At 35.5% G+C, this 11,861-nt stretch overlaps 1 protein-coding gene across 2 annotated transcripts in view; it reads left to right on the top strand.

Moving 5' to 3' along the window:
* LOC117112286 (6-phosphofructo-2-kinase/fructose-2,6-bisphosphatase 1-like) overlaps nt 1-11,861 on the top strand; it is a 64,926-nt gene that overhangs the window by 13,313 nt on the left and 39,752 nt on the right. For both annotated transcript variants that reach the window (XM_033255352.1, XM_033255354.1), the window contains exons 4-5: nt 7,106-7,169; nt 10,630-10,704. In XM_033255352.1, coding sequence (XP_033111243.1) covers nt 7,106-7,169; nt 10,630-10,704 — 139 coding nt within the window. The remainder of the gene's footprint in view (nt 1-7,105; nt 7,170-10,629; nt 10,705-11,861) is intronic.

Here is an 11,861-nt window from a genome sequence, read left to right as displayed (position 1 = left end):
ATTCCGACTAGCTTATTAATATTCATGAGGCACGATAATTAGACGATCGCTTTCCCAGACGCGTTTGTAATACACGGTTTTCCCAGACGCGTTTCTGTCGTTGGGAATAATTTGTAGATCGCGCCTTATTTGTCTTCATTTTACAATATTATTATCATACAGTATTGAAAATGTTGTTTATTATCTAAAAACAAAAAAAATTCAACATATTGTAGGCCTAATCCTACCGTCCGTTGAAACGCAATCACGATCGCATCGTGACTTCACTACTGACAAGTACTGTACATCTGTGGAAAATACCTGATAGATCATTCTGGGCATGTGCATGGACAGTTTTGAAGCAGCCTGTAATGCTGTAATGATACGATCGTAGCTTTTACGAAAGTTCCCATGCCAAAGATAACGATAAAACTAACTCTAAAACGAAATTTATTCGGCAATCTTCTTATGTAAAACATAATATTATACTACACTATTAAATTAATACAAGTACGATCATTCTTTCACCAACAATGTATTGATTTAAGAGAAATTAACAAAATCACAATCTGTAGATGACGATGTAAGGAGCGTTCGGAAAAATCGTAGTTTATAATATATTGGCCTAGGTAGTAAAAAATTGCTGAGGCTGCCAACCTCGGAGAATTTAATTTTTTCCTAATTTCATGGGCTAATTTATATAGCATAAAAAGTAAGACATCAAAAAAATGGATAAAAAAAATAAGCAAAAAAAAATTTTTTTAAATCACCAAGCTAGCACCCAAACCGAAGTATGGGGTTAGACCATCACCGCAATGGAGATCTCTTGTTTATGTACTCCAGTTAACGTCAATTAAATGTAAATATACAATCCTATTACTTGGCAGTGGACTTTTGTAGTTTAAATTCAGTCTTACATATGTCTGAGTGCCCTTTATGAAATGCAGTGTGCTAGGCTGGAAAAATCTGGGTTTGCATTTAGCACATATCTCACAGCTAATGGTGATTTTCCAAACTTCCTCCACAGAAAAAGGATGGTTTTTGGATTTATTGAGGTGGCACATTTATGTTGCTCCAGGGTAGCATAGCAGTGAATACATAATCTTCTTGCTCTGGATCTGGCTTAGGAACACCATTTCCAACACATACCCCAATATACTTTGTGACTGCACATAATGCTCTTGCTCTCATTGAAACTATGTTCTTTTGTTGTGTTGCTTCAAGAAATGCTTCCTGATTTTTCATAGATCTTCATCCAAACTGCTAATAACACCATCCAATAGGCAAAAACTACTTGAAAATTGTCTATAGTTCCTTGGAAACATTTTATACGATTGTCACTCCAAATGGAATGCTAAACTGGTACAGAGAACCATAATCCTCAAAAGCCATATACATTTTCCAGACAACCACAATGGCTATTCAACAATCCAACTACAACCTTCCATCTCCAGAGGCGGATTTAGGGGGCCCCCCCCCCCTTTTGGGAGCTAAAAAAAAGAAAAAAGAAAGAAAAAAAAGAAAGAAAAGAAAAAAAGTGATAGCTCACAACGCCTCAAATGTTATTTTCGGGCCTCTAGAGCACAAAAATTTCGGACCCCCTAGGACATTGTTGTCTCGATCGGCCCGAATTTCGGTCCCCACTTTCGGCCCCCCCTTTTGGACATCTCTGGATCCGCCCCTGATCTCTACTGGTATGCAACCCTTGTTCGTTAAATAACAAGATGGATGAATTTAAATCGATGTTGCTTGATCAACATATTCACATTGCATGTGTATCAGAAACGTGGATAAATGTTAACAACTCTGATGACCACTTAAAAGTTGATGACTACAATCTTTTTTCAAGACCAAGAACCAACAGTACACATGGTGGAGCTGCAATATATGCCCATGAATCACTTCATGCCGAAATAGTGAACTTTGATACATCCACCACTAGCAACCTTGAACATGTATGGATAAAATTAAGACCCACGCGTCTACCAAGATCAATATCATGTCTGTATTACTGCGCAGTTTATTCACCCCCTTCTCAAAACGACGACGACTTCCTTACCATTTGTCTGCAAAAGATAATTGAAGACATAACTACAAAACATCCTGATGCTGCAATTGTTATAGCCGGTGACATGAACAGAGCAAACATCACAAGACTGCACAGGGAATTTCAAACAAGTTGTTAAGAAACCCACAAGACAAACAGTTATTCTTGACAAAATAATAATTACAAATACTAACTATTTTATTTTATTTATTTATTTTTTTTTTTTACTATTTTAAAGCACCGCAAATTTTAGCTCCACTTGCTAACAGCAACCACAACATGATCCTATGGCTACCATCTACAATTGCTATTCAACCGAACACTACATATCAGCATGTTGTGAGACCAATCCGCAATTATGCAATTCATGAGATGGGCCGCTGGATAGTTTATCATAACTGGAACGAAGTTTTAGAGAAGAATTCTGCCCAAGAAAAATGTAATGCAATGTATGAAACGCTTCAAAGCAAGATTGACAAATTCTTTCCAACAAAAACCGTTAAGCACCACACTAAGGACAAACCTTGAATGACTATGGAAATCAAGGCTATGATAAAAAAACGTCAAAAGTATTTCACAAAAGGAAACGCCCTTTGGAAAAAACAAAAACCAACGAGCCATCAATTCTGCCAAAATGCACTACTACAACCACCGTATAAGGAATCTGAAAGCAACTAACCCTGCTGGCTGGTACAAGCAAATTAAACTACTAACCTCAAATGCAAATACTGTACTAACACAACTATTAGAGCTCACCAAGAGAGCACTCAGGATGTAGCAAATGCTATCAACAAAGTTTTCACACAAGTTTCAAAAGACATTCCTGCTCTTAATTTGACTACATTTCCCTCCTTCCTACCATCTTCACAACCTGTACCTATTGTTTATGAATAGGAAGTTTATGCAGAATTAAAGAGCATTAGTATCAGGAAAGCTTGAGGTCCAGATTGTATTCCAGCACTAATAATTAAAGAATTTGCATACGAACTGAGTACACCAATGACCAGTATACTTAATGCTTCTTTCCATGAAGGCATCGTTCCACATCAATGGAAGCAAGCAATAGTAGTGCCTGTACCCGAAAGGTGACCACCTACATGGAATAAACTGAGACCAATTGCCCTTACGGACCACTTTGCTAAAGTAGCAGAAAACTTTGTACAATGACATCCAACAAAATCTAGACCCAAATATTTTTCTTAATTCTGCTTTTGTGTCCTTTCCCAGGCTCTGGGAAGAACTACCTCCTCTACTTCAAAACTCTGTTAATGTTTCCTGTTTTAAGAATAATTTAATTAAGCATTTTATTTCATTTTATGTTTCTGATTAGTTCTGATTGTTTTTGTGTATTTCATTTTATATGAAGGATAGGGAGCAAATATTGTTCGGGCTTTCGCCGATTCCCTATCAGGGCAATTTATGATGTTTTTCTCCTATATGTTTTTTGCCAAATAAATATTATTATTATTAAATATTATTAAATCAATATGGAAATCAAAAAAGCCGTATATTCCGGTGTATAAGCCGCAAATTTTATACGCGATTTTCCCCCCGAAGTTTAGGGTGCGGCCTATACACCGGTCATTAACCAAGTTCAGATCGCGAACCACGACAAAAATCGGGCGCCGTCTGTCTAGGTTAGGCCCACACTAGCCCAGTTAATTAGCCTAGGGTAGGACCAGTTTTTAGGCCTAGTATTTGTAATTATACTCACTACAGTGCTGTGCTAGGATTCCTACTACATTGGCAATGATTTGGGTTGTCTTTCATAATTACGTTCACTCGTAAACAATTTTGAAACATGCTGTTTCTGTTCAAAACCGCTTCGGTCAACAAACAATAACAAACTACTTTTCGGGAGTTAATTGGCTTCATTTTCGATGTCGCAACAAAACACACGTGGGCTGGTAAAACTTGCTGTTCGACGTCTGGTTCCCGGTTGCTTGTACCGTTATAGAGAGAATATTGATCGCTATAATTTTAGAATAAAAACTTGTGAAATTAATTTATGCTATAAAAACACGAGTTTTCTTGAAGTTGTAATAATTATTTTACTGGAATTTAACTGTAAAAAAGGCATACATCATGGGCATGCGTGAACTCCGTATCCACGATATTTCTCCAGTTCTGAGTTTTGTTTATAAAACGTGGTGCATGATGGCCCATGCTTCGCACAGTGGGCTGTGAGTTAAATGACTTAGGCCTACCAATAGGAATTACCAATATTTTTAGCCTAATACCGACTGTTATTAGTCAACATAATAATAGAATGATTGTTTAAAATAGATAAATATACTCAATAAGTGTTTTATTTTATTAAACTTAAACTAAACTGATGTTGAAAATTTAATGTAGCACGACCGTCTAGCAAAAAATGGGGATTTCCCTAGGGCCGGCTGCCTAGAGCAAGAATACATTGTTAACATGGCGGTAGCCAGCAGTTTACACGCATTTCCAGTTGTTTGTCGTTTAATACTTCGGCCGAAAAAGATGAAAAAATTTCTTTATGTGAACATTTATAAATAATGTCAATGTTTCAAAGTAATTAAAAACTTAACATTATGGGAATGGTTTGGAGCTTAAAAATAGGTGCGGCTTATACACAGGTGACACAAAAAATCGTGATATTCGCGTCCTAATTTGGGGGGGGGGCGGCTTATACACAGGTGCGGCTTATACACCGGAATATACGGTACTTCGACTACACACTATTTAATACAGCTAATTGACAATTTAACTAAGCATGCAGAGAAGCCACATTCAATCAGTACCATGGTAATCACACAGACTATAGCAAAGCCTTTGATACCCTAAACCATAACCTTATAATCAAGAATATGTTGAATCTTGGACTTAGACGTGAAATCATTCCATGGCTTTGTAGCTTCCTCACAAACAGACAGCAGAGGGTACGATACAAGGATGCTGTATCAAACTCCCTAAATATTCATGCAGGTGTCCCACAGGGTACAAAGCTTGGACCCTTTGTTTCTTAGTGCACATCAACGGAGCAATGAATGATCCGGAGTACTTCAAATCAGATGAACCAATTACATACCTCAAATATGTTGATCACATGACCCTTCACGAACTACAGCCAAAAATCACCTTCTAACCTACAGATAAAATTGAATGAACTCAGTGAATGGTCAGTGGACAATAATCTGAATCTGAACCCAGAAAAATGTGCTACTCTCCACATTGACTTCGCAAAATCTATTCCAAGAGTGTTAAAAATAATGTTAAGATACCTGGAGTAACTATAAGCGATAATCTCAAGTGGGATGGACACATAAATGATATTTTTAACAGAGGAAATAAGAAACTGTATATGCTTAAAAACTACTCAAGAAGTTTAAACTATCATTAGATGATATGTTGACTATTTATAAAGGATATATAAGATATGTTATTGAATATGCCGTTAACTTAACTTGCAAACATGTAGCTCTGTTGAGAGCCTACAAAAGAGAGCACTCAGAATCATACTTGGTGACCCCTACATTAATTATAATAGTGCTCTAATATTGTGTAACATAGAAATGCTGGAGTGTAGAAGAAACAAATTATGCTTAGAATTTGCTCACCAACTATGCAAATCACCAAATTTTACATCCTGGATACCTGCTCAAATAGACCACCAATATAGTTTGAGAAAGAAAAATCAATTCAACCACCTACTTTCAGAATTAATAGATACAAGCAAAGCCCAATTTCATACCTCATTTGTATCTTAAACCAGCAAAATACTTACGACTTCCATTATCTACTTGAACCTCAATATTAACATTAAGCCCAGATTAATCGGTTCATCCTAAACCTAAATCAAAGTTTAATTTTTTAAATTAATATATTTTTACTGTTGTGAATCTTTACCCTTATATTTTGAATTTATATATAAATGTTGTTTCGTAATCTATGTGCAATGTATAGACCCAGGTCTATTTTTTTTTTGTATCATTTGCAATTTAGCTGCAAAGATACAATGATGATATTTTGAAATAAAACTTGAACTTGAACTTGAACTGTATAGTCATTTAACTGTAGAGGAAGCTGATGATACAGTAGGTGCTTTAAGGTCAAATACGCAGAATACCCAAGATTTCCTATCTTATTTAATACAGTCTCATCGATATGGGGTAGTGGAAATATCTGATTGTGTAAAATGTTTTATAGTTTGCAAAAAATAAATGACTAGCCTTCATTTGTATAAAATACTATCCAACCAGGCAGTTTATAAACACAACACAAGCCTTTAATCATTGTTATTGCTGCGAAGCAGCCAATTCATATTCTTGACAGCAATTTGACCTCTGAAAGGTCATTGTTTGTCAAAAAACCTGCGCCTAAGACAACTGAGAAGCGGAGTTTCCTTCTTTCGTTCTGCCGACGCTGGAGTACTATTCAGCGTTTTTACTATATTTCTAGGTTTCCTATTTCTACGTTTAATCGGCTCATGTCTCAGCCACAATATTTTGAGGCCAATATTATTTACGAACCCAGTTAAACTTATTTACTAGCCTATTACAACGTGCTGATTATTACATTTAGGCGACGCTTGTTGTAGACTGGCATACTGTTTTCGGAAATAAATACCATTTTATACACATGCGCAGATCGATTCGCCAGCAGCAGCGAGTCATAGCCAGCAGCAGCGAGTCATCGCCAGCAGCAGCGAGATGTCACTGCAGCAAAACACTATTGTACACGGTACCAACGCTGTTCTATATATAGACAGTGGGTCGTGTCTCATATTGTTATATTTTTATTATTCATTATTTTCACTTGACTCGCATAAATAATTTTGTTCGAAGAACATTTTATACAGTTTTACTTCGCAGCACTTCACTTGCAATCTGCAATTTCTAGTTGATACTGTTTTCTATTTAACCATCAATGTAGCAAAAATTAATTTTGGCCGGAGCCAGAGTTGAGTAGCAAGGCATTGGCACTTCTAACTAAAGCCTTAACATGGTTCACTTCAGTTCCTCTCCTTTTGGAATATTGTGAACTAACCACCTTTCTATTACTACTGATATAATCATTTACGTTATCTTTTAAATTTATTGTAAATTTCAGAGAGTGTGCATTAGCAGCATTGATTGATGTAGCTGAGTGGCTGGAAGGGGATGGCGAAATTGCTGTGAGTTCAATAATAACAACACCCATAACAGCAACAACAATAATAGCAACACCAATAAGAACAAAACATTAATAACTAGACTTACTATGTCTGAACAGAACATAGGGCTTTTCCCCATTGCTTTAATGAGAAAGTCGTTAAAAGGTCCAAAAATGGAATGACCTTCAAATTTACACCATTGACTGGATCGTCCCCAACACATAATAATTTCTTCCTTGTAACTTTGTTAAACTTTCTTGAAAGTTTAATTCAGATAATTTGACATGTTTTTGAAATACGTCAACTTTGAGCGATGTGCTAATTCAATATTAAAATTGAAAATTGTTTATGCATTTCAATTTTTTTGCGTACGTAGTAGCTGGTTTGAAACCTTTGCAAAACGAAAATCGAATTTACATGGAAGTTCAATTTCTGCTTTATCAACATTTAGAATGACAAAATACTTAAATATGCTCATCTTTAATATTGTGTTCGTCACAGAAATTTAAAAATGTCTTCATTTTAACTTGGTTGAAATTTCCATGGCAGAAATAACACAGAAAACCAAAACACAGTACAGTAGTACTAAACAAATTATGAAGTTGAAAAGAAAAAAAAAAAAACTACGAAAACCAAGTACACCGCAATGGTAATATCGAGGTACATCGTGACTCATAACCATTGCGCGCTATATGAGCTGACCTTGCATAGGAAAGTGTATCAGTTCATTGAAATTCAGTGAATGAAAGCAAAAATTGTTCATACATATCCCGGTAGTTTTGAGTTTAACCTAGCTGTAACTAGTTTAAGGGCTTTAGAAAATGCAAATTGTTTTGTTTTAAAAATATTTTCACACTCACTCCTCTTCAAACTAGGATACATGGACAGCAATGTTTATTTTGAATTATTTTATTGACGATATTTCAAATTCCTTGTAACTTTGTTAAACTTTTTCCAGATGTTTCATTCAGATCAGTTGAGCCTTTTTCGAAATATGTGGTCTGGGACGTTTTCCTTTAAATGGTCCTCAGATCCACACCATACTGCGGATCATCACAAAAATTTAATAATTTTTTTACCAGACCCTTAAAAAGTATTATAGAATGTTTCATTTGGACCCATTGGTGTTTTTTAAAGAGATATTTAGGCCAGGTCCTCAAAAATTGAAAAGACCCTCAAATTTACACACCCTTCACTAGATTGTCACTAACGCATAAAAATTTTTAAATTGTAACTTGATTAAACACCCCCACCTTACCTGTAATTATTATTATTAACATAAGCAGTTTACACACTGCCGCGAGAGGGCCTGACTCGCATGATATGATGCACTTCCGGTAGCATATACAATTCTGTAATGCAAATTACGCTAGCTGCTCATGACGTGTACAACTGCATAGAGAAATTTTACCATTTTCTTATCATTCAATGCTGATAAGACATTGCTGATATGAGTAATTGCTTATGATATTGAAGTGTTAATCCTTTAATCCTATTACTGGCTCTATAGGCAGTGTAGATCATTAGCCATTAAAAACGTCACCTCCTATAAAGTGTTGTACTCTGAATTTTAGTTAAATCATTTATGTTTTAAGTGATATTAGAATCAGTCATCAGGCCAACATCCTAAGTGTGTAATTCGCAAACACCGGTGGACCTAACTATAGACCGACATTATTGCTAAAGAAAGATTCATCAATATTTTACTATTTCTTCAAAATAAAGATCTAAATATTGAAGAATAGACATTCAAAGTAAGGCAGTGTTACACGCTGGCCTAAATAAAATCTGCCATGCCTATCATTAATGCTACACTGCGGAATGTTTACCTCACATTTTTGCTAGCCATTGGCATTTAGGCCTGCGTAGAAAGATGAAGGTCCTCCGAATCGAGAGACGTATACTGTATTATTGTTAAAAATTTAACATGTTTAAACAAATCTCAAATCTGCTTTATTAGTGATAAAATAATTATAACGACGGAGATAACCGATTAATATGTGCTGTCTTCTTTTACTCGAAATAAACCTGAACTCAAGAGCGAAGCTTGCATCAAAGAGTATAAAACTGCAAGAGGTCCGACTGCCCTTATTTTGTATACAGGCAATGGAACGTTAAAAAAGTACTCCCACGAAGGGGCGTGTCCTTCATAAGAACGTAAAAGGCATTCGTATCGAACGAGTGCTGCGTTTCGAATTTCAGCATACATTCTAGACACGCAGCACGCGTTCGATATGAATGCACTTTACGTTCTTTTAAGGGCCACGCCCCTTTTGGGTAGTACTTTTTGAAATAGGATTCGTTCCAAAGAATCCCCGGCAGTCGGAACTCTTGCAGTTTTTTACTCTTTGCTTGCATGTTCACACAACACGTGAGTGCGAGTATTGGACGATTTGGAACCGTCCATTTTCTAACGGGGTATAATTTGCTTTTTAAGTACAATAATACACCTGTAGATTTGAGAAATTATTTATTATTTCTGATTACATACTTAATGTAGAAATATTTAATCCCAACATGATGGCATGCATTTTATTACTTATTATACTATCTTATACGCATGATGTACGAAAAATTTTCACCGCATATACAATGGACTTGTTTTATGCATGAAATCCACATAAATTCAATTAATAAAGGTTGTTTTATCAAATTATATGTTTATGCTTTAGTTGCATTCAACATCAAGTCTTCGTGTGTTTTGTTTGAATTCCAACTCGAACGTTAATAATTAAAATCGGCCTATTGGTACTCGTGCTTCATAGAGTTGCTAGTCTTACAATACAGACATTTTATGCCGTTTAATTTAACAAACTTGAAGGCTAACTGTGTGCCAAGAGTTACTACGGCTGGTATTTAAAGACTATGAATGCGAATTTGTGTTGTAAACATACCGTGAACCAGGCCTAGGCTAGGCGTCTAGAAAAGTAAAAGGTACGTTAAATAAATGAAATACTTAAGATTCATCGTTATTACAGATATAGATATTACATTTTTCTTTCTAAAACGAGGAGCAGCATTTTTTAATCGGGTGACATGTCCAAAAATCGCGATTTACTGCCTCGAATGTTGTTAATTTCTTAATTGAAATTTCTCAACGAATGGAGTAATGGGATTTTGAAGTTTTTCAAGCTGGTTACAAATACAAATACGGTTTTTAAAATGTTATATTTTAACAGTAGTATTATTGTGAAGTGTGTAAATTGTTTCCTTGTTTTAAGTCCCCTAACCAGACCCAGTCAGGAGGTCTAGTAAGGACCGTTAACTACTGATTTTAATCAGTGTAATCCTTGGCGGCCTGCTGAGTTTATCAGGGATTAGTAGATCTTGGTTGTTACGTAACACCCGGAGTTTGGCCTCAAACTGTGGGTGTATTTGCAAAAAAGCTCTATGCAGTTGTACATGTAATGCTCATTCTCACTCTATCCACATTCTTTGCTAGTATCTATTATATATTAACTAGTCTTAATCATGTACACAGGTATTTGATGCCACAAATACAACTCGAGAAAGAAGGAAAGTTATTATAGATTTCTGTGAGAAGCATTGCTATAAGGTAGGCTATCTTATTTCTATACAGTCTTTGATTCTCAGCAGAAAAAATGTTGTACGAGAAGAGAAAAAAAATATGATGACAAATATAAAGAAGCCAAAAAACAAAAGTCAAGGTGTACTTAATCTTTTGTTAAGAACTGGGTCAACAAATAGAGTGGAAGGTACTGGAACCAACTAAATTAATAAATGAAGAGTGTGATAAATTAGAGAGAGTAGCTTGACTTACGTGAACCCTGCAAGGAAGCAGAGAGGGTTTGAGGAAGGAGAGAGAAATGGAATATTCAAAAACAAATACTGCAGACATTAGGACAAAATATTGTCATTGCTGTTATATTTTTTAAAGACCCAGCGGTTGCAAGTTAGAAGGAACCACTTACTTGATGATAGTCAAAAAATGTAAATATAATGAATTTGTGGGAGATGGTTGGTTTCCTCGAGATTTTTGCTTTCTTGCGGGAGTGCAGGAAGCTGTCTCGGTTTTTGGGAGACTCCCATGAAGTGCAAGGGACTTGGGAGACTGTATTATGAAAAACATGACAGCTTTGGCAACTTTCATCACATCAGAGCTTCAATTCTCTAGTCATCACAAAGCTTCATCATCCCATGAAAAGGAATAATTTCATCCTATTTAATCTGTTAATCTCCGTGTATAATACATATTGAAGCAATTGTTGTCACAGTGAGGTTAGTAATTCTTATTGTTGTTATTCTTTATTTAATCTCTACTACCTTTTGTGTATATCTGGCTTGTGAATTTTGCATTGTCATTTCATTGAGGAAAGAATTATTGGTGAACTTTTTCCTTGAATTGTTCTGTTTTTATACCTATATAAATTTGCTGACATCACCGTGAATACTTCACTTATTGACATCACAGTGAATTGTGGGTTTACTTATAGATATTTCCTGCTTTCTTATCAACAATATTAACCTTCACCCCCTTTTTGTAGAAGGAACCTTAAAATTAAAAAAAAAAAAAAATCCAATCTCATCATCTGAGGGGTCTGTGATATCACAGTATTGTGTAAATTATAAAATTCTGCTCCCTGAATTTGCAACCAAACATTTTTGTAGGATTCCGATAAATTGTGACATTGGTGTTTGTGTCATTATAGTGATGTTAAATGCTACATCCAATTTCCTAAAAAAAAAAAAAAT

The sequence above is a fragment of the Anneissia japonica genome, unplaced genomic scaffold, assembly GCF_011630105.1.
Source record: "Anneissia japonica isolate Jap-2015-1 unplaced genomic scaffold, ASM1163010v1 scaffold287766_len117227_cov206, whole genome shotgun sequence".
Taxonomy (NCBI): Eukaryota; Metazoa; Echinodermata; class Crinoidea; order Comatulida; family Comatulidae; genus Anneissia; species Anneissia japonica.
The sequence above is the reverse complement of the archived record's forward strand: the minus strand, read 5'-3'. Positions and strand labels throughout refer to the sequence as shown.